Source organism: Colias eurytheme, chromosome 6 (genome assembly GCF_061535395.1).
Source record: "Colias eurytheme isolate Ceu_HAF_F1 chromosome 6, ilColEury1 Martin Lab GWU primary, whole genome shotgun sequence".
NCBI classification, from domain to species: Eukaryota; Metazoa; Arthropoda; class Insecta; order Lepidoptera; family Pieridae; genus Colias; species Colias eurytheme.
In genome coordinates this window covers 13,284,490-13,309,020 of record NC_142985.1, presented here as the reverse complement: position 1 = coordinate 13,309,020, position 24,531 = coordinate 13,284,490, and the positions used below count along the sequence as shown (strand labels likewise).

At 34.7% G+C, this 24,531-nt stretch overlaps 1 protein-coding gene across 1 annotated transcript in view; it reads right to left on the bottom strand.

Moving 5' to 3' along the window:
* Corin (corin serine peptidase) overlaps window positions 1-23,942 on the bottom strand; it is a 65,709-nt gene extending 41,767 nt beyond the window's left edge. Inside the window, exons 1-3 of the mRNA XM_090103478.1 lie at window positions 23,869-23,942; window positions 8,916-9,117; window positions 6,109-6,729 (exon numbers count right to left, since the gene is read on the bottom strand). Of these exons, the coding sequence (XP_089959604.1) occupies window positions 6,109-6,729; window positions 8,916-9,117; window positions 23,869-23,915 (870 nt within the window). The 5' untranslated portion in view covers window positions 23,916-23,942. The remainder of the gene's footprint in view (window positions 1-6,108; window positions 6,730-8,915; window positions 9,118-23,868) is intronic.
* Window positions 23,943-24,531: the final 589 nt, after the last annotated feature.

Genomic DNA, 24,531 nt, shown 5'->3' with positions numbered 1-24,531 from the left:
CATTTAGGAATCAAGTGGCGCTGAGACTTGTTTTGTTTTGAATAATGCAGAACCTATATTATTTTATTTTTATAAATAACTACATACAACAGGCAGTCGTCGAAAATTGGTCCAACAACGACGATCGAACGTTAAGATCAGTTCTGATAATTATTTTTAACAAAAAACTCAAACTTGTACCTAATTTTCAGAACTAAACAAAATTTAAATTGGAACACACGGGAGACACCATTTTCAAATAAAAAAAATATCATAAAAATTGGTTCATCCGTTCTGGGGCAACAAACAAAACCTCCTTTTGTTGATTCATTTGACAAACAACTACAAACATTCCATACACAAAACGGTGACTAAAATTAAAATGCAATAACGTGTATTAAATTTCGAAACTAGGTACGGTAGCTAAGAAAAGTGAAGAAAATTTCATTTCCCGGCCCCGTTCCATCGCATATTGCTATTTACTCCAGTGCGGTTCGTTGCTCCGCTCGACACGTGCGAGCGATATAATATTATCTATTACCACTGTTTGCTTTGCTATAGAAATCCTTTTCTTCTCGCTATGAATTCCTAACGGGTTGTGTTTATTTTGTAAGATCAAACAGATTAGAAATATCTATGGAATGTAAAAATTAAAGTCGCAAGGACATTAGTCAGAAAGACAACTGCTAAAGCCGAGGACCCTGAGCTATTATCTAATCTGTGCCTGAGCGCTGAATTGCAATTTCAATAATCACTTGGTCAATTCAGGCTTCCAGACAATTGTCTGTAACTAATAACCTGTCCCAATAAAAAAGTCAAAGAACTAAGCTTTAACTGTTAGAACTTAATAATATATTTTGAGAAAAAACAACTAAACTGTTATTGGAAGCAAAATAGGAAAGGAATTCTTCATAATCATTTTATCGAGTTATATTCAAACGATAAGTGTACTTAAATGTATTTTATTTTTCAAGGAAGTATTTATCCTTGGTTTACTAGAATACTTTCCACCTTTACGCGCGATATACTTTGACCATTCAATGTATTTTCTGTTTCACCTTTTAAGTCTTATATTTTCCAGGAAAACGTAGCCTGTCCTACCTACTACACCGTAGTTTATATTATTTACTTATCAAAAAACTTAATAAAGCATAAATAAACCTCTGTTTATTTGTAACTCTTTACAGTAAATTAAATTCAAGTATAAGCAAGTAATTCCTTCAATAGGCATGACGAAAGATTTTGAAATCCTCTTCCATAATGTGTGTATACGTTTACTATACAAGAAAAACCCTATATTTCGGTAATATACTTAAATTTAACGAAGATAAAAGCCATTTTTCAAAAAATATTTATTAACTGTGCCAAAACAGTTCGCAGGTGTCATGGCGTAGGCGTGACGTCACTCTTTAGTAAATACGTAATTATTTGTACGCATTGCGAAGAAAATTAAAAAAAATATTTATTTAATGTGTGTTATAGAAACGAATTTCAAAGTTTATATGTGGTGTGCAGTATTTCAGTGTGAAAATAATGCTCAAAAATGTGTTAGTAATTATTTCAAGCGAGAAAATAATAAGAAATGATTGTATAAAGTTGGCGCGGAGAACCCCGAACCATGTATTCGTGAATTCGCAATTATATTTCTGTTCTGAGTCGATAAAGCATACGTGAAACAATAGAAAATAAATAAAAATGCGTATTGAGAATACGCATTTTTATTTATTTTACATATTCATAACAACAAAACACATCTGACGTGAGTTGTTTACTTAAGCGTGACGTCACGCGTGTTTTAGTCAAAATGGCCAACTGCAGAATTTCAATGTTTTATTTTATTGATAATCTCATTAATCTTAATGTTTTTAAGTCACTATATTTAATTTATTTATTATACATTTTCCCTTAAAAACACTAATACGATCATTTATGGATACTGTCGTCATGCCTATTCAAGGATCTTAAACGTTAACTATCTGTAAAATATTTTTATCATCCATTTAATTCTCGTGAAACTCCCGTCTCGAAGCCTTCCTTTGTCACTATAATTAATACAACGTGCTTGATGCTCAAGTATTTATATTATACCTACGCCATGTTTAGGAGATATTAAATTGAGTTTGTCTGTTTGGATTTCAAACTCTATAATCGTTTAGCTCTATGTTTTCTTAAGTCTAAATTAATTATTCTATATAATTATAAATAAATAATAATTATAATTATTGTTTTACTTGCTTAATAAGTTTGCCTGCCGGAATCTTAAAATCTGAGAAATTGTCTAGGAATGAGGCACGAGTTCATTCATAAGGAAAAGCTAAGAGAATTCTGATTTAAAATACTAGTTTCGCATAGTTTTTTCAAATTTCATGGCAGGTATCACGATAAAATAATTTGACAAATCTACATTGCAATAAAAACTAACTAAGAGACGAAACAACAAATAAGAAAAAACTGTGTTTAATACATATAATGTAATAATAGCACGTAAAATCCCCGCTCAGTCGTTAAAATATATAACCGAAATTCAAAAATTAAATAAAAGATAAATCTATGAAAAGAATATCCAAGCAAAACTAACTATACTAAATAGTCATGTTTGTAATCAGTGTAAGTACATGCTCTGTGCTCTCGTTATTTGCCGTTTCTTTTTCCCCATTGAGCAAGAAATTGCTAAATGTAATCCTTTAATTATCATTTTAGGATTAAGATGTCTTACAATGATAATAATTATTGAGTTAATCTATATAAGAAGCCCTAGTAGTGGCCTAGGTTCTCTTTATCGTTATAGTTTTCTGGTAACTAATAATTTATCCAACTGAGAGATATAATCTCCAAAGATTAAGTTGGTAGGTAGATAAATTATATTAAATATTTGTTAGCAAAACTTTATATACGTATCAATGTATATTAATTTTATTGCAAAAGTGTATGTTTTTATTTTTTATTAACCAACAATTCAATAAAATTAACAAAAAAGTTCAAGTTATGATAATAATTTCACTAATAGTATTACTTTTGTACTTAATACTACGTTTGAACTTGATTTAGGCTGAATATCGTAACTAAGTTTCTTGCCAGCTCTTCTCTAAAAACTGCTTTCCGAACCGATACCAAATAGTAAAACTTTATTACGATTCAAAAGTTTGAGTTCAATTTCATACATCAACCAAACAATCCATCTAACAGCCTACAATATAACTTCTAAACTATGTCATATCAGCGTCCACATCATAATGCGTTCCACGTGCAATCGCCGATATAAATTGAATGTTTAACAATTAAAGTAAATCCCGAACAGAGGCCATCTCCGGCCGTTTACCGACAAATCCGATGTTCTAATTGAATGAGTCCGCATTTTCAATTTGATTCGGTTTGCGATCGTGGCCCGAGATCAAATGAACTGCAATCTACGGTACATTTCAAGTGTGAAATAAAAATATGTTCTTTGACGAGTTGTGAGATACTAGCGACTGTTGAAACGAAATAGGATTGGTGTGTGGTGTAATTTATACATTAGTCATCCACAAAATAATCGATTGTGAACGTTCTTTTTAGGCTAAATTTGGACGGAAAAATTTTGGACATAAGGAGGAATATAACATACTAAATAGTGCAACCTTTTTCAGACACTATAAAAACAATTTAAGCTGTTGAAGCTTACAACAGTACTAATTACTATCTAAGCCCCGCTACCGCTCATAACTCATACCACTATTATACCCGCTGTCGCTTATGCCTTCCGCTGCATGGTCAGCGCCACGTGTTAGTAATACTACACTTTATTTTAATTGCACAGCGAGCGCGCTGCGTGTGACATTTTATTTTACTCCACGGTTTACGTTAAACGTTGGCTACGTTTATTGCACGCCTCATAAGCGAAGCGTTGAGGTGGGTACTACTGTCACTTCGCGCAAAACATCTGATTTTTCAAACTTAAAATGTCTTTATGTATCATACATTGCACTTGTAAGATAATACATACACACACATATTAAGAAAAAACACTATTTTTAACGTTCATGATATTTTTGATGTCATTTTTGTTATTTAAACTAGTTAAAAAACAGTTTAAAAAAGTTCTGTCTTGGACGTCCGTGTGTCTGTATGTGCGGATCCTTTTTCTTGTTAACACGATAGCGACCGAAATACTTTACTAATCGAGTCTTTTTTTTTCTCTTACGCTTGAGTATGCTCAGGAATAGAACCCTTTCATTTTTCAGGGTCTGATTCGATGTGGTTTAATTGTTATTAAATAAACAAAAATAATAATTAATAAATATTTATTAAAAAAAAATTATGAGGCGTGCACTTTTGGATTTTCCAAATTATTTGTTTTTCTAAATATTTCCTTTTCCACATTCTCGATTATAACTTGTTTATATTGAGTTTTAACTTGTTGGTCCGTGGTCGTGACTTTGTATTTGTTTTAGGATTACTATCAATGATGAATGTGCACTTTCTGTAAATAAACATTGGAATATGCACCATGGCTCTATGAGGAAGTGAAAATGAAATTTACGTGCGTTTTTTTTTTTTTTGCAAGCGGAGTATGAGCTTTCTATCCTATGAAGCCGTTACTTATTTTTCTATGAAATACTGCAAAATACAAAATGATTCGTGATTCTCTGTTGTGATATCGTCGCACTAACAACGTTAGTTAACGTATATGGTAACGTAATAAATAGACTATAAGAATGTGGAAATACTAAAATATTAGCCTTAAGTTATATTCTTTACTAGCTTTCCGCCCGCGGCTTCGACCGCGTTGTCAAAGAAAAACCCGTTCCCGTGGGATTTCCGGGATAAAACCTATCCTATGTGTTAATCCAAGTTACCCTCTATATGTGTGCTTAATTTCATTGTAATCGGTTCAGTAGTATTTGCGTGAAAGAGTAACAAACATCCATACATACAAACTTTCGCCTTTATTAATAGTATGTATTAGGATTATTTTGGTCTTTCTTCTACTGGTCGAAAAATCTTTAAAAAAGCTTTGGAAAAGATGAAGCGATATTGAAAACAATTGAATATAGACAAAATTTTAAAGCATACCGCGAGCAAAAAATGTTTCGTTTTTCAATTAAATAAATAAATTAAGAAACAAAAATCAAATAATATAAACCTGGGGTTGATATAACAAAATTATTATGGTTCTATTAAAGACGGTTCCTAGGAATCGAATGGAAAAGGAATAGAAATTAATATCCTAGCGAATCTCATTAATACTTCCAGAACTTCAATATTATATAGAATGATAGTTAAAGAAGGAACGTTATTTTTAAATGAAAAACTAACTACGTTTTGTACTTTTTAAAGTTTTTAGATTATTTTTGTATTTGAAAGCTACTTGTGACCATGTGTCACCGAACAACAGGATAATACCTTGTTTTTACCCGGGTCACAGAATAATAACTCGTACGGGTGGAGCCAGGCAACTATTATAACAAAAATTATCAGAACAGAATTTTTTGACATAACTATTTAAACTATCATCGTACTACGAAATGAAATTCATACTTCCTAATGAAAATTTTATGATTTTTTAAAAATACATTTACTTTGCAAAATCAATCAAGATGATCGAAAGTTACATAAAAAATCCTGTAATCATTGCCACATACCTCCAAATACATTTAATTACCTCATTTCGAAAATAAAGTAAGCATTCAGTTATACAAAAACACCTTCCACATTCGTGAACTTCCGTGAATTCTCGCCGTTCATAAAAGTTGGATTTACGTAGAGAATATAAATCCATTGTGTCATATCCGGGCACGGCTGTATGTACCAGATCTGTACGGCATGTGAAACTTTCGCACCACGTTAAAAGTTCGGTTTAATGTACCGAATTGCGTGCCCGTGAGTTAGTGCCTCAATTATAACTTGTTATTAACACACATATTAAAAGTTTCGTTTTTGCATAAGTTTTTAATTTATAAGTGGAAGAAATTCGTAGTCTGTTTCAGTTTAATCTTAACTACTTGAGAGCATACGCTTCGGTAATATGCAGTTGATTTCCAATATAATTATAACTAAGAATAATGATACGTTTAAGTAGTAGTATTTAAAATACACACATAAACACAATGCACAACTTTACCATTAAAAATTATTAAAGTGTAAACTTACCCGATGATGCAGTGACATGTTGCTGCCATTTTGAAATCTCACAATAGTCTGTAGCGAGGCCGGCGTCGACATGCTCTTGGTAATGGACGAATTTGCATTCTCCTTCTCCTGTTGTTCCTTCAACAAGAGGCCACGCGCTATCTTCGCGTTTAGGCTTTTATTCAAATGCTGCTGAGGAAGCAATGGTGCTTCCATCGTTTTCGTCGTATACGATGGGGAGGAAGTCTGACTGAAAGAGTCCGACGACACGTTCGAGTCTTGCCGCACGCTTATGTTAGACCCGGAGCTCGGGGACCGCTTTATTTGTTGGTTTTGCTGCGGTGGCGGTAGCGGGTTGTCTGGCATTTTTTGCGGCGGTCTTCTGGGCAGCGGCGGTTGCGCTTGCTGTGGTGGTGGTGGGTTGCGGCTGCAGTCAATTCGGGGAGGCGGGTTCCTTCGGATCCCGGTTGTTTCATTTGATATCGGCCGTGGTGGTGTAGGTGGAGGGACACGCTTCGGCGGTTGAGGTGAGGACCTACGGGGCGGCGCGGGCGGTACCGGCAGCGGCGTCACCACCGGCGCGGTCCGCTGCGGCACCGGCGGCGGCTGCGGCGGCGGCACGGGCTGGATCGGCGGCGGTAACTGTAACAAGGGAAATTGACTAACTTGAGGGAATTAATTGCGTTAGGAACTCGATGTATCGGCTCTCTACGTGCGTAATTAATTCGATTGTTACATACTAATTAGATATTGACGTAAATTTAAGCGGTTGATGCAGTATATCGAAATGCAGATGATAATGAAATAAAAGCTCTTGAAGTATTAAATGAAGTCATAAAGAAAGGCTGTATAAATCTAAGGCATAAATTAGTTGGTTAATGTTACGAAAATTTAATTATTCGAAAATATAGAATGTGTATTTTATTGGTAATTAATAGGTAGTTATAATAAATCTCAAGTAAACATTGTCCGACAACAATGGTTTATTCCTCAGTAATAATTATTCGTCGAAGTATCGATTTGTGAAGTTTTGCTAAGAATTTTTTGTTTATAACGAGGCGAACAAAGAAAGATATTAAGTACACGCATGCCGTATTACGAAGAAACTTTCGTATAATGTGTTCATATTGTAAATCTCGTAAAAAGCGGAGGATCCTACGGTATTGATGACGCAGGGCACGTGTGAAAAGTTTTTGTACGTGGCTCTTTTAGATAACCTCAATTTAACTTCCGAGTATACAAACCACATAAACTAAGGGCCAAATCAGAAAAAGTATTTCGTTCATAATAGTATTATCGGCAAGCCATTCAAATATTTCTTTGAATTTACTAGCGATGTAGCTAGGTAAATGTTGTGATTGTAGTTGTAACTGTTTTGATAAGGCATTGACATCCTTTTTTGTATACAAAGTTTATTCTTATAATATGCGATTATCAATATACAAAGTATTTCATATTGACGAATTAAGCCAAGCCTTTGCAAAACTCATAATTATAAGGTTTAAAGACATTTATTCTCATTAAGACATGAAGTCACTTACACGAGAAACTTAATTTTAAACATAGAAATTATTATTTCCATGTCTGAATAAGTCAATAGAAATTTCCAATACTAGGTACATGAAATGTATGCCCATTTTTCTAAGTCCTTAAATAGTTCTAAAGGCAATGCAAAAGTGCTTCCTCTAGAAATGTATGGGAGTTGATTACACGCGGATCTTCCCACCTCGTTTGTTACACTTTCATTGTTTCGTTACCGTGTAATTGTTCGTGGTGTCTATTATCGATGTTTGGCATAGAGTATGGAAACAAAGGTTGTCAAATTATTTTGCAACTGTCATGCACCACGACAGTCGACACTTGTACTTCCGCCTCCGATCGGGCCGCTCATCTGCTGTGCGCGCGCGGCGGCCATTGGAAACACGTGTATCGCAATCGGATAATTGACGTAAATTCATCGAGAGCTGCAGCATCTCAAAGGTACGTGGTGCATTGTTTTTGCTGCTCACTATTTCTGAACATCGAATTTGTGTTAACGTAATTTTCCCTAATGTAGTAGAAGCCACCCGCTATTTCGGCTTGGTGCGATTCTACATTCATACTATGTATATTGCACGCCTCATAAGCGAAGCGTTGAGGTGGGTACTACTGTCACTTCGCGCAAAACATCTGATTTTTCAAACTTAAAATGTCTTTATGTATCATACATTGCACTTGTAAGATAATACATACACACACATATTAAGAAAAAACACTATTTTTAACGTTCATGATATTTTTGATGTCATTTTTGTTATTTAAACTAGTTAAAAACAGTTTAAAAAAGTTCTGTCTTGGACGTCCGTGTGTCTGTATGTGCGGATCCTTTTTCTTGTTAACACGATAGCGACCGAAATACTTTACTAATCGAGTCTTTTTTTTTCTCTTACGCTTGAGTATGCTCAGGAATAGAACCCTTTCATTTTTCAGGGTCTGATTCGATGTGGTTTAATTGTTATTAAATAAACAAAAATAATAATTAATAAATATTTATTAAAAAAAAATTATGAGGCGTGCACTTTTGGATTTTCCAAATTATTTTTATTTGTAGCGCAATATTTTATAGCCGAGAAATGCCCCATAATGAAGGAACTGTTCAATACTACAATTATTTTATAATTTAATCTAGTATTTCTTAAAGATTAGCGCGTACAACCAATGCTAATTTTAACACATAAGTTTCATCACCTTCTTCTACTTATTTTATACTAGTGATGATGATGAAGATCATGAGACTATCGTTCAACCAACCGAAAGATCTCTTAAGGTTCAATTACCTTATTGCATACCTTAACAGGTCTAGGAGGCACGAGCCGCGAGGGCGGGCAGTAGGGCAGCGCATCCGACGGGCAGTAGACGAAGCCCGAGGGCCGTGGCTGAGCAGACGCGCAGGCCGCCGTGGAGTGCCGCCGAGGGGTGCCCACACTCGGACGAAGCAGTTCCATCAGCTTCTCACCAGGGGTCGCCGCTAGGCTGCCGGCGCGACCGTACCTACGACAATGTTATAGTTTAAATATTGTTGATGGTTTTATCGTGGATGGTTTTTTTAACTATAGTGGTAGGGACTAGTAGGTATGCCTGTTATTAATATTAATATAAAATTAGAGGAGATTTATTTTTTTCTTTGTTATCATTAAACAAATCATCATTAACAAATCTATATATTCAATAAGGGCATTAGTCTTTATAGTAAAGTTTTTAACAAGCATAATTAAATCGAGAAATTACTTGCAAATTCGTTTCCCATCATTTCGCTCACCCGAAACAATTCTCAAACCACACCGTCACGATACTAAATAAATTAAAATAATTCCATCATTGTGTTCCCGGTACAATTAGGTACTGCTCAGGGCCTATTCATTACGTTGACAAGTAATTACCGGGGTTTGATTAGCAACATCGGTTCCCGCTTTCAAGTACTGCCATCTGGTGTTCAATGGAAGTTTCAATGATGGATGCGTTTTGTTACAATGTGCCCTGAATAAATCACTAGTAGAAAAGGAAACTATAATGTGTTGATTGAGATACAGCTAACAAACTTAATTCAAAGAGCAAGAACAAACATCCATTATAATGAAGGGGTAAACAGTTTATAGAGATGACTCTACAGTAGTAGCACTTGATATATTTTCTTATTTTCACAAAAATTAAACTGTCAATACTAGGCGCCATGTGATGTCATCTTGCATTGAAAAATTATGAAAAACTTTTAGGTAATAGAGGATAAACATAATTTTGATTACAGTACTTATAAAACGTATTTATCATTCACTCCGGGTGTGCTAGTAATATTTTAAATGCTAATAATATGTTCATGTCGAATATATTAAATCGTTTACAATCGAATCCTCGTAATAGATAATCCATAACACAATGAAATACTGGCACGTGTTCGTAAATAACACAGAAATATTATCGACCTTGATCCTAAGAAATTAGATCATATTTTCCAAAGACCGTTCAAAACGGTTCAAATAAAAATCTCATCAAGTTTAAGAACACATTATACAAAATGCCTCGGATCCTGAGGGAAGGAAAATTAATAAACTGTCAGCATATGACATTACGGAGACAGAGGAGCGGCGCGTTAAGACAAACATATTTCTCAATTATAATGAGTAAGTTGACGTCAAGATATTCCAAAACAAATTGTTGCTACGAAAATATAGGCCTAGAATAAAATTTTGACCTCTGACAGTTATTTTAAGTTCTTGCTCCAATTGCTGTAAAAAGATTTGTTTGAAAATAAAGCGCTCAATGGAGAAATCAGTTTATTTTTTGGACTGCCTTGAAAGGCAGTATGAGTCCATATAATATTACTAGCTTTCCGCCCGCGGTTTCGCCCGCGTTTTCAAAGAAAAACCCGCATAGTTCCCGTTCCCGAGGGATTTCCGGGATAAAACCTATCCTATCTCTCAAGTTGGATCGAACTGCACATGGTGTGCGAATTTTATTATAATCGGTTAAGTGGTTGGTAAATCCATTGAGGACAAACAATTGTGACACGAGATTTATATATATTTGGTCCGGGAGCCAGCAGCAGATTTTATGACCAAGTTCCTCTCAAGCGGTAATTAGTAAAATGCATCAAAGTATAGTATTATGAAGCCTCGTGAACGTCAGCTGGAGCTCGGTTGGGGGGAAGAGCGGTTGTAGCCTCCCGTATCAGCTGACGGTTTTTCCACCAAGATACAGCCAGCTGACATATATATTTATCCACAGTTACATATAAGCTATCATCAGGTAAATTTTTGTTTGAGAGGAAATAACGGAAAATAAATTTTTCTTTAAATTTAACTTTCATGTTCGAGACACCAGCTGACGTATAATACACCATGTTGTAACCAGCTGACTATTTTTTTTCGTTGAGATATTGGGTTAGCTACAATTTGACAAATTTTTAGCTGAGAGGAAATGAATGAATGAATGTATTTTTTTTCCTATGTGCGTGGGAGGCTCACCCCCCAACCGAGCGCCAGCTGACGTTCACGAGGCTTTATAATACTATACTCTCATGCGTCTGACGAATTATCTCTTGAGAGGAAATAGTTAACCAAATTTGCACCTGGCTCCCTAACCATTAAGATGTTTCTTAATTTGAATGTATAATTTTTAATGTTATTATCTATTTAATTTAGTTACGTAATATTTTAACGATTAGAAAGATCATAGGTAAATTGAGCTCTTCTCCAATCTCGCAATGCAAATTGACCTTCCGACTAGCACAATAGGACTAACACTGAACAAATTGCATGAAACATATCAAATGCAATTCTTATAAGTAATGTATTCTACGAGAAAAATATATCCATTATATCATGTTTCTCAGAAGTAACGTCCTACAAATATTATAAATGCGAAAGTTTGTGAGGATGTATGTATGTGTTTGTTACTCTTTCACGCAAATACTACTGAACCGATTACAATGAAATTTAGCACACATATAGAGGGTAACTTGGATTAACACATAGGTTTTATCCCGGAAATCCCACGGGAACGGGAATTATGCGAGTTTTTTTTTAAAACGCGGACGAAGCCGAGGGCGGAAATCTAGTATATTTTAATATTTTCATCCTATAATCTGTCGTTTAATTTAGTATTTTTCTGTTACAGATGTTTAATTAACTAAACCTAATGGAAAGATACTGTTCGTGAAAAGATATTAACTATAATTACCGAGTCGGAGTTCCTTTGATAAAATAATCAATAGTCATTTATTCCATATTGCCTTCTTTGTTCTCACTTTACGATTTAGTCCATTATATTTATACGTTAGCTCGTTAGCTCAGTAGGTTAGAGCACCGATATAGGACCAATGTAAGGGGATGTTTTGGGGTAAAAGATAAGATATGAGATTGGGATAAAGAGATATATTTATTTTAACTTTAATGGGATGAGATTGGGATGGGGTTTTATGACGCACCGGGCGGAGCTCCACTCCGCCCGGTGCGGAATCCGATGGCGAACTGAACTGTGTGTTAAAACTTAAAATAATAATTAATACAATATAATAAAATATGCACCATCGACGCATTGCATTCCGGGAACATGTACCTATTGTCTGTACGATTAGGTAATCGTACATGTTCCCGGGGGAGAAAAAGGTGAAGGTTAGTAACTTGATGAAAGATGAACTTAAAACTAACAAGGTGATATTACAATTTTGTGTCTATTTACTAAATGATTGTGTTAGTTATGATTACAAGATGAAGATACAATAATTATAAGATTAAGATACATTTGTTCTTTACGATGGGTTACAAGATTATGTTACAATTGTTTTTATAATAGCGTTACAGAGATTCACTTAAGTTGGGAAGCGAAAACACTCGAAAGATTTGGTCATGTTTATTTACGCGCACATCACACTCACTATTTCACTATCACTTATCACATAATCACTTTTCACTGGGGTTGGAGGTGGCCGGGCGGGGACCGCGACACTGGTCGCAGCCTCCACCGCCGGCTCTGCTGAAGCTCGTCGACGAAGCAATTGTTTCCAAAACGTTATTATTTCCACAAACAACCACAACAACCAGCATTCCAATTAAAATATACTCATACAGCTCCCATATCAAACGAATCACTCATAAATAAAATGTTATTATAATATTTCATTTCGCCGAACTCGTGCGCACGCTGTAATATTATATGTAGCTTCGCATTGTGTTTAAATGTTCTCTTATCATGGGACATATTGTTTCGAGATATGAATTCTTTGTTTTAATTTCTTCTTATCATAGTCGGTAGATTCATTAATAGTATTTATATTATAGTAATTTACGAAGGTAACAGTGATAGCTTAACAATATATCGTTTCATAGTAAGATAGTAAGATATTTATAATCATCACATTATTTTATAATGTAATCTCATCTTGTAAAGGGATCAAAGATTTTCGATATTTCGGACAAAAATTGTCGCTTTGTAGGATTTGAGATCAATTCCGCCGTAAACCCGTACTTAAACGCCCTCTAAAAATAAGGATTTGAAGGTCATGTTGCAGATTAGGCTCTCAGTACATGAGATCATTAAGAGTTAATTCATTTAAGGTTTTCGAGGATGCTTCGAACATAATTCGCAAGGCTGTAGTTGATGACTCCGCGCGTAAGGCGCGGTAGGTGGCCACTGGGCCTTAAGTCGGTGTGCGACATACAGGGTATCATATGTCTGAGTTCTTTGTATTCCGATATGAATAGCTTATTATCGCGTGCTAATTGACGTTATTTTATTAATTAGTTTTCTAATTGCATAAATTAGGCGATACATTTAAGATTTTGACGCACCCAATTTTTCTTCTAAATTTTCTTTTAAAGGTCTTCCTGAGATAGATTTAAAGTAAGATTTAGAGTAAGGTACATCCTACATTTCCCATAACTGCTGGATGTTGCTATTTAAATTAAGATTACATTGATATATTCATTTTTAGAAGCGCTCTCATGTTAAGGTGAGATCCATCTGCTGCTTGAACCTTGATAATTGCAGTAGCTAGTAATAGGTATTTCGCTGGGGTCACATGGAAGGGATACTAATGTGTTCATATTTTCTTGTTGCTGGCGTAAAGGTTTCGAACGAGGCACGTGGAACCTCGAACGTGACGCTTCCGGTGTCATATTTTGTGACGTGAAACATTCATGTAAAAGGGTATTATGATTTTTATTACATTGCTTACACAATATCTGTGAAAAGCATTTCATTCCTTTGTGGTAATGTAGGCAGTTGAGGCAAAGTTTCATGTTTTCAACCGTTTTTCTTCGCTCATAAGGATGCATTTGTAATAACGTCGGACATGTATAAAGGCGATGTTCGCTAGAATTGCACATCGGACACCGCTTGCGTTTTACATTTGTTATAATATTACTGGAATACGTTCGTTGCGAAATAGCTTGATTTGTACAATTTGGATTATTGTAACTTTGTTTTAATTTATTATTATAATTTTTAGAAAAGGATGATTGATTATTATAGTTTCTTAAATGTGTATGCTGATTTGATGGTTGATTAAATGCTTTTGTAGTGTAGCTTTCATGCTTTTTTCGTGAGGTCTCTAGAGTCATAAACTTAGTTTCTAAATACTGTAAAAAGTCTTGCAATACTATTTCTCTGGGCGACTTTAAGGATTGCATATAATCATTGTATGTCTCTGGGTCTAACTTCTGAGATAATATACAAACAAGAAAAGGGTCCCAAGATGATACGTTAATTCCAAGGTTTTCAATTGCATTAATGCTCTCATATGTAACATCATGAATCCGTTTACTTAATATGTTGATACGACTGATATTGAATAAAAGATAGAAGTATCATGTGGTTGTTGTGGAAGTCTACAAAATATTGTTCTAGCGTTTCTAGTCTTCGTCGTATATAATCGGGAGTCTTTCGCTCCGCTCCATCCTTTTTAAAGTTTATGTGTAGCTTATCCAATGCATCTATTAATTGCTCTTGGGTAGCTAAAATATCCTCCATCGACATGTTTGAAAATAAGAGATAAAATAACAAAACCTTACTTGGCTAGCTTCAAGTTACGCTTACGCCGCGCCGAGATGTGAATTATTCCGTCGATGTGTAGAGTTGCGATGCCTTTCCAGGGCACCAATGTTGAGATATGAAGATGTGTGGTGCCTTCCTAAAGCACCGAGGTTGAGGTGTGGTGTCCCCCCAAGACACCAGGGTAGAGATGTGGAGATATGTGTGGTGCCTTCCAAAAGCACCGAGGTCGAGGTGTGGTATCCCCCCAAGACACCAGGGTAGAGATGTGGAGATATGTGTGGTGCCTTCCAAAAGCACCGAGGTCGAGGTGTGGTGTCCCCCCAAGACACCAGGGTAGAGATGTGGAGATATGTGTGGTGCCTTCCAAAAGCACCGAGGTCGAGGTGTGGTGTCCCCCCAAGACACCAGGGTAGAGATGTGGAGATATGTGTGGTGCCTTCCAAAAGCACCGAGGTCGCGATGTGATCACGGAAACCAGAACCACGCACACAAACACAGCACAAACTTTATGCACACTTTTTGTCCCGCCGCAATTCACCGTTTGCTCGAAGGACCAATGTAAGGGGATGTTTTGGGGTAAAAGATAAGATATGAGATTGGGATAAAGAGATATATTTATTTTAACTTTAATGGGATGAGATTGGGATGGGGTTTTATGACGCACCGGGCGGAGCTCCACTCCGCCCGGTGCGGAATCCGATGGCGAACTGAACTGTGTGTTAAAACTTAAAATAATAATTAATACAATATAATAAAATATGCACCATCGACGCATTGCATTCCGGGAACATGTACCTATTGTCTGTACGATTAGGTAATCGTACATACTAAATACCATAATATAACTTTACAAAAATTGTAGGAAACTATGCGTTGAAACATTTTTAGTGATTAAAAACGAGTAGAATAAATTAACATGTTCCAGCTAATTCTAATTATTTTCATAAATATAAAATTATCAATAAGTATAGTGAACATGGAGTTTTACGAAAATATATTTTATAAAGTATTGTGTAGACGTATTAAAAAAAACATACCGGCCGAATTGATAACCTCCTCCTTTTTTTTGAAGTCGGTTAAAAATAAAGCGACTCATAACCTATCAATAATTTATACATTTGGCATCATATTCTTGTCACAAAATGAAATGTAGGTACCCAAAAATGTAGCCAAAGAGAGAACTACGAAATTTCAGTCGTTAAAACCAGTAAAAATTGCAACAGATTAAATGGAACGAAATAGATTTTTGTTTCTTTTTCGGTTTCCGTACAGTTTCCGAACGGGTGGGACTTTGGAAAAATAAAAAATAAATTCTTTGCATTTAATCGGAGGCGATTGAGCAGCTAGTGGGCCCGATTTCTGTTGACCAAATTGCTTTAATCGAGTGAATCGGATCTTTGCTGATATTATACTACTGTTTAACCTGACCTCGCTTGAAATTGAATATTATTAATTGTATCGCTCTGAAGATAAAATCCCTCACAGAAATACGGAATGAGGTGTTGAACATGCGTTTATAAATATTTTTTTTAACTCAAGAAAAGTGAACTGAAGATAAAAGCATCTCTACAAAAGACAAATAATTTCTTAATGTATTAAATTAATGTAGCGCTCTAAATAAATTCTAATTATTAGTTAAATTACAGGAATTAATACGGTACATAAAGCAATTACTTTTACAATACATTATAAATTTATTATAATATGTATATTACACAGCTCAAACGTAAGTGGGATATAAATTTATTTGCTCAAGTGTAAGACCAAAATAAAACAACGTATAAAATATGAACGCAATAAAGAAAGGTTTTCAAATTAGGTAACTTTATGCAGAAAATTTGAGCGGACGTGTTCGCGAACACAGGCTTAATATTTTCCCTCCTTTAACTTCTTATTATAAGCGGATTAAACGCGGCAAAAGGCAGATTCTTTTAACGCTTTTTAATTAAAGAATATGCTCTGTCAGCTCCAGTGCAGTTCAATTAGGATAAAGACACGTATTTCTTTTCTTTAGTGTCTTTTTAGTTATTGGTTCTACATGATATCGTGATGGTTTCGTGTGCCTGGTGGAATAAAATCTGAATGTTTAGTACTAAAGATTCCTGAAGACCCTTGCTTCTAAAAGCTCTTATTTATGTTTTATTGCACCTTAACTCTAAATCTGACCAGGTATTTTTCCTACATTCAAATGTTTTCAATAAGCATTTTTAAAATAAACACATCTTCTTATCTTCTTCTTATATATAATAAAACCGGCCAAGTGCGAGTCGGGCTCGCGCACAAAGGGTTCCGTAGCAGCAAATATAATAAATTACAGTTAAATCAACCTATCTCAAAAACTATAAGAGATACTTTGATCAAACCAAAAATCGTTGAAAGAGTTAATTAGCATGCATCACCTCTATTTTTTTTAGAATTTTATACCCCGTAGTTATAAAAATAGAGGGGGGGGGACATACTTTTTACGACTTTGAGAGCTGATATCTCAAAAACCGTTCACTTTAAGAAAAATGTTTTTTAGAAAACTTTATATCATTTTAAAAGACCTTTCCATTGATACCCCACACGGGTATGTACATCGAAAAAAAAAATTTCATCCCTCAGTTACATGTATGGGGGGCCCCACCCCCAATTCTTTTTTTTACTATTTAGTGTCATATTTTTGTAGCGGTTCATACAACACATATTCCCATCAAATTTCATCACTGTAGTACTTATAGTTTCCGAGTAAATCGGCTGTGACAGACGGACAGACGGACAGACGGACAGACGGACATGACGAAACTATAAGGGTTCCGTTTTTGCCATTTTGGCTACGGAACCCTAAAAATGAATCGCAAAATGTGTTGGTAAGCGCATAACTCGAGAACGGCTGAACCGATTTCGATAATTCTTTTTTTATTATATTCCTTGAAGTACGAGGATGGTTTTTATGTAGAGAAAACGTAAACATGTACCACGGGTGAAGCCGGGGCGGACCGCTAGTTATATATAAAAATGAATCGCAAAATGTGTTGGTAAGCGCATAACTCGAGAACGGCTGAACCGATTTCGATAATTCTTTTTAGGGTTCCGTAGCCAAAATGGCAAAAACGGAACCCTTATAGTTTCGTCATGTCCGTCTGTCCGTCTGTCCGTCTGTCCGTCTGTCACAGCCGATTTACTCGGAAACTATAAGTACTACAGTGATGAAATTTGATGGGAATATGTGTTGTATGAACCGCTACAAAAATATGACACTAAATAGTAAAAAAAAGAATTGGGGGTGGGGCCCCCCATACATGTAACTGAGGGATGAAATTTTTTTTTTCGATGTACATACCCGTGTGGGGTATCAATGGAAAGGTCTTTTAAAATGATATAAAGTTTTCTAAAAAACATTTTTCTTAAAGTGAACGGTTTTTGAGATATCAGCTCTCAAAGTCGTAAAAAGTATGTCCCCCCCCCTCTATTTTTATAACTACGGGGTATAAAATTCTAAAAAAAATAGAGGTGATGCATGCTAATTAACTCTTTCAACGATTTTTGGTTTGATCAAAGTATCTCTTATAGTTTTTGAGATAGGTTGATTTAACTGTAATTTATTATATTTGCTGCTACGGAACCCTTTGTGCGCGAGCCCGACTCGCACTTGGCCGGTTTTATTTTATTATATTCCTTGAAGTACGAGGATGGTTTTTATGTAGAGAAAACGTAAATATGTACCACGGGCGAAGCCGGGGCGGACCGCTAGTCTTATATATAAAAATGAATCGCAAAATGTGTTGGTAAGCGCATAACTCGAGAACGGCTGAACCGATTTCGATAATTCTTTTTTTATTATATTCCTTGAAGTACGAGGATGGTTCTTATGTAGAGAAAACGTAAACATGTACCACGGGCGAAGCCGGGGCGGACCGCTAGTTGAAAATATTAATTTATTTATGCACATTTATTTATCGAATAATGTTTGTGGTAGACCTTAATTCATGAAATAAGTCGACCTTTTATTTCCACTCCAAAACCGCGTTGACGTTTGCGGTTGGATTGTTGTTAATTTAATCATGCAAATCCATACTAATATTATAAATGCGAAAGTAACTCTGTCTGTCTGTCTGTTACTCAATCACGCCTAAACTACTGAACCAATTTTCATGTAATTTGGTATGGAGATATTTTGATACCCGAGAAAGGACATAGGCTAATTTTTATCCCGGGAAAATTATGTAATCCCGGAAATCCCACGGGAACGGGAACTATGCGGGTCTTTCTTTGACTGCGCGGGCGAAGCCGCGGGCGGAAACCTAGTATAAATAATAATTTAATAATCCATACTAATATTATAAATGCAAAAGTAACTCTGTCTGTTTGTCTGTTACTCAATCACGCCTTAACTACTGAACCAATTTGCATGAAATTTGGTATAAGGATATTTTGATACCCGAGAAAGGACATAGGATAGGTTTTATCCCGGAAATCCTACGGAACGGGTTTTTCTTTGAAAACGCGGGCGAAGCCGCGGCCGGAAAGCTAGTTTTTAATAATCAAAATTCATTATGATAGAATAGAAGCAGTTCGTCAACTTCATATATAAATTTAAGATTTCATCGATAAAATTCTAAGGGTAATTCTATATCTAGGTACTATGGTATATGGTATATGAAGCTTAAGACCATTACAGTCCTTTGTGGGTCGTAGTGTAGGTACCTACTAAATGACTACTAAATATTAAATATAATTTATTCATTATAGCAATAGTAAACCCACTATTATGAACACTAAAGAGAATGTAACAAGCACAATAAAATGATGGATTACTAAGAAGTAATCGATCGTACAATTTACAAGCCATTTTCAAGTTGTTTTAAACATTTTAGTTTTTTTTACTAACATTTTTTTTCTCACATAAAGTTAACGCTATTTAAAATAAATTAAATATCCTCTCCGCATTGCATAATTCAATAGATTAATATCCATAAATTAATAATTAATTTTGTATGATCGAACCGGGCGCAGGTGTGTTCCCGTCGGGCGGTATTATCCCACGTTACGTAGTGCGCTGTATCACGCTTGTCATCTTTATTTGGTAGGATTATAATTACCCGTTGAATTAATTACCGTAATGTCTAGTGGGTTATGGATTATATACTGCCTATTTCTACGGAGAAATAGAATCTAGTTAAATATTTTTATCTCCAAAAGATGGGCAAGCTATAAACTGCAAACAATGATATTATTTTATTAATTATTTTGTCGATTTTGAAGCTGGTTGGCATTGTAAAATTATTTTATGATTCTTTGTTTTGTGTGTTCCATTAAACTTTCATATACATCTTTCATCTTTCATATATCCTTTGAACAAATCGGTTAGTAATAAACATACTTCTGTGTTTTTACACGCTTTATATTAGCTTCACCTGTATGTTTGTTTGTTTGTAACCGACTTCTTTGGGCGCGATTTTGACCCACTTTAAACGGCCAGATTTCGTTCAAACTTTGTAGATTTATTGAGGACCGATGACAATATACTAATTTGATAAAAATTTTCTATTTTTTAGTTCGGTTTTCTATAAAAAGCGTGTTTTTTAGTTTTTTTTAACTACATATTATTTTTTATTAGTGTTTTACAAAGCTTGTATGACTGATTGATCACGATATTACTCGTTTGTTATAATAACTATAATAATAACAACGAGGCAATCTGTGTTACAAGAAAAAGGTAAAATATGCTGATCAGTGTTATAGATGACCTTGATAAAAATCGATACAGGTCATACATGGCGCAAATGGAACTACTAATTGTAATTTAGTATGCTTTTTTTTTGGTTTCAGCAACTTTTCATATTAATTTTTTTAGGGTTCCGTAGCCAAAATGGCAAAAACGGAACCCTTATAGTTTCGTCATGTCCGTCTGTCCGTCTGTCCGTCTGTCCGTCTGTCACAGCCGATTTACTCGGAAACTATAAGTACTACAGTGATGAAATTTGATGGGAATATGTGTTGTATGAACCGCTACAAAAATATGACACTAAATAGTAAAAAAAAGAATTGGGGGTGGGGCCCCCCATACATGTAACTGAGGGATGAAATTTTTTTTTTCGATGTACATACCCGTGTGGGGTATCAATGGAAAGGTCTTTTAAAATGATATTAAGTTTTCTAAAAAACATTTTTCTTAAAGTGAACGGTTTTTGAGATATCAGCTCTCAAAGTCGTAAAAAGTATGTCCCCCCCCCTCTATTTTTATAACTACGGGGTATAAAATTCTAAAAAAAATAGAGGTGATGCATGCTAATTAACTCTTTCAACGATTTTTGGTTTGATCAAAGTATCTCTTATAGTTTTTGAGATAGGTTGATTTAACTGTAATTTATTATATTTGCTGCTACGGAACCCTTTGTGCGCGAGCCCGACTCGCACTTGGCCGGTTTTTTTTTAATTCTTATAGCACCTTATATAATTTATTCTATCTCATTAGGAAGCATTTTTTTATTTACCTTTGGGTTACAGTCCATGGAACTTTTATCATCTTTGAAAGTTTTAAATAGACTTACTCGGTTAAATATTACAGTTCATCAAGGTTTAAGTACATTATGAAACAATTACTCCATACAAGGAGTAATTAGTATGACAAGATATTCGTCATGTACTACATTGTACACGTAATGTGTGAAACTATAGTAGTGAAATATATAAATAGTTTATCCTTTTATAAATTTAAAGATTAATCAATATAATAGGAGTTAAAATCAACGATTTAATAAAACATAAGTAGCAATGTAATGTATTTTTCGACTAATTTAGTAAGTAACAGGAATAGTTAGCACTAAAGTATTCTCTAATGAAAAAGTAACTACCTTTTACTTTTCGGTATAATGTCGATTTTGCTATTGGACAACATTAATTAATCTTACTGAATAAGGTCAGTAGCTGGGTAAGGTTTCATAAACGTTAAACGGTTAAAAAAAGAAAGAATACGAGCCCAAAGAATAAAGTTGCGTAAACCCGTTCCCCTTGTAAAAATAATAAATATTGTATAGTAAAGCATTTTATTTTCTGCTACAACTATATAATAATCCCTCTGTCTCGTACTAGTTAATAATCTTATTAGCGAGCTACTATTTTGTTGTTGACTAATGGAAAATTACATAAAACTGATAAATGTACAAACAATATTATTAAGTATCCAAGTAAAATATGAAGCTAAATCCAATAAATATAGATGAGGCAGTATTAAAGATGGAACATCTTATCGTAAATAATTATATTTAAAAGAACTAAAAAACACACTTTAATTATAATATAAATTCCTATTTTTTTTTGTATTGTCACCGATCCTTGATAAGTGTACAAACTATTAATCAAATCTATCCATTTAAAATTGGTCAAAATCGAGTCTTAAGGAGTCAGTTTCATAAATACAGGTGAAGTTAATAAAAGCGTGTTAAAAATATAAGGATACTAGCTTTCCGCCCGCGGCTTCGCCCGCGTTTTCAAAGAAAAACCCGTTCCCGTAGGATTTCCGGGATAAAACCTATCCTATGTCCTTTCTCGGGTATCAAAATATATCTATACCAAATTTCATGCAAATTGGTTCAGTAGTTAAGGCGTGATTGAGTAACAGACAGACAGACAGACAGAGTTACTTTCGCATTTATAATATTAGTATGGATTACAAAATAAAAAGATGAGGAGCTACTTAAACTGATTAAAGAGGAATTTTTCGCGGCCAAGTTAACGAAGCATGGCTAGGAAGGTTATAATTGTGAAGGGTCCGTACTTAGCGACTCATTAAGCGCTAATTGACTTTGTTAGGCGATACTTGAGACTATCGATTTTATAAAGATATATATTGTTGTGGAATTTGTGACAATTTTCTTGTTTCAAATCCTATGGTGAATATCGAAGCGGTATAAATTGAGTTTGTTGCACTAAAAATAGAAAAGTAATTTTAAAAAAATGGTAATTTCAAAATTTTAAGAGATAGATTAAATTATGAACGTAAATTGAGATTATTTATTTTTTTGAAAACAAGGAATTAGGTGAAAACAAACGACGCCGGGACCGCATACTAGTCTGTAAATAACATTATTGTGTAAAACAATATACAAACTAAAATAAAAGTAAAGCCCATTAGAAAAGCAGTACTAATAAATTTCATTTGATTTTCGATTAATCTTAGTCAAATTCACAACTTTCAATGTGAGTACAGCGAGTTGGAGAACTATGCCTTAGAAAGGAAAAGTCGTTCACACATTACGATTACGACACATTTTATTTATCTAAGTGATCGTCCTATGTAACCATCCGCATTATATGCCTTTTTGGGGGAAATTCTAGTTAAGTACCTTCCCCAAATACCCATAAATTGCTGGTGTTGTTATTAAAAAATTGGTTGTCTGTAAAGTCGGTTTACTGACGATAGTTGAACGTGACAACATCCGATTGTGCTTCTTTGTCACTCGTTCCGCGCTCTCGCTTGCACTTCAAGCCTTACATGGAACGCCTCAGAGTGAGGTAACGCCGCATGAGTCATGTTTTTTCGTGCGTGCAGCCGGCTCTATCGAATTATAAGACATTGTCACGTCAAAAAATACAGTCAAATGGAATTTGAATCCATGAAAAGTGATGTTATGAATTACATTATATTGTCCACACACAAGAGGTAGAGCGTTAGAGGTGTAATTAATTAAACACGTTGAGGATTTAATGTCGCGGATGATTTTTATAGAAACCTACTAACATCCAGTTTACACTTGTTGGCATCCTATTATTACAATCACATATCAAGAACCGGACACGACAATCGTATCGTAACCATATCGTGATCTCTAAAAACCCCGCAAAGCGCTCGCCCGGAAACGGGCTGTCGTTAACAAACATTCGCTTTATTAGTTCCATAGTCCGTATTTGCTTGCTTGACATATTTTATTGCATTCCTGACGGGCGTAATTAAAACACGCGAAATTTCGTTATTATTTCATATTAAAAACTGTACAAACGTGTATAAATTGTTGTACTTTTCCTCGCAAAACTTTCATAAATGAAAATTTTTGGAAAGTTCGCAGGAAAGCATTTTTCTAATACCATGTTTCTATTTGTATTTTTGTTTATAGACTCAAAATTAAATGTTTTTAATACAAATAGGAGGTCATTTCATAAAAAACATGATATCGTAGATGCAAATATGGTAGGATAAATATTAATCCAGAACGGCTAAATCATTATTTTCACATCCATATAGATAGTATAAGAAATAGATGAAAGCCTCACCGTCCCCTGAGCGAGTCGTCTCCTTCTGCGTCTGGTTGAAGCTGCATCCCGCTCTGGGCCCAGGTTACTGTGAGCCAGTCTGCAACAATACAAATTAAGTTTTTTTTCTTTATTGCACTTACATAATTTTCTATACAAAAAATTAAACAGTTAACTTACAGATAGGTTAAACTAAGTATAATTGGCGGTCTTATCGCTTTAGAGCTATTTCTTCCAGACAACCAAAGATACAGAGTAATGTAGCGTGATAACTCTTTTTCTTCTTTTTCAACACTTTATACCATGTCTAACTGGAGGTACTTAAACTTTTTATGTTATATAAAAGATTGGAGATGGAAATTTTCGAAAATGCCTTTTTTATAAATAGAAAGCGGGCAAACGACATTGAACTGTGAGGTCGCACGGTTGCGTGCGATCATCACCGCTCATGAGCCTTCACAAGAATCCATATGAAATTGTTGTCGGTCTTAAATAATAAAAATAAGGCCGATGCGTTTTAACTAAATAAAATCTTTCTAAAATTTTAAATGCATTGGTAGTCAAATAAATAAAGAAATCAAAATAATAAATTTAAATCAATTCCCAATTCAAATACAACATTACAAGTTTTTATAGCACACAATTATTACATAACGTCGTTTCCAGTGTTCCTTACAATTTTTG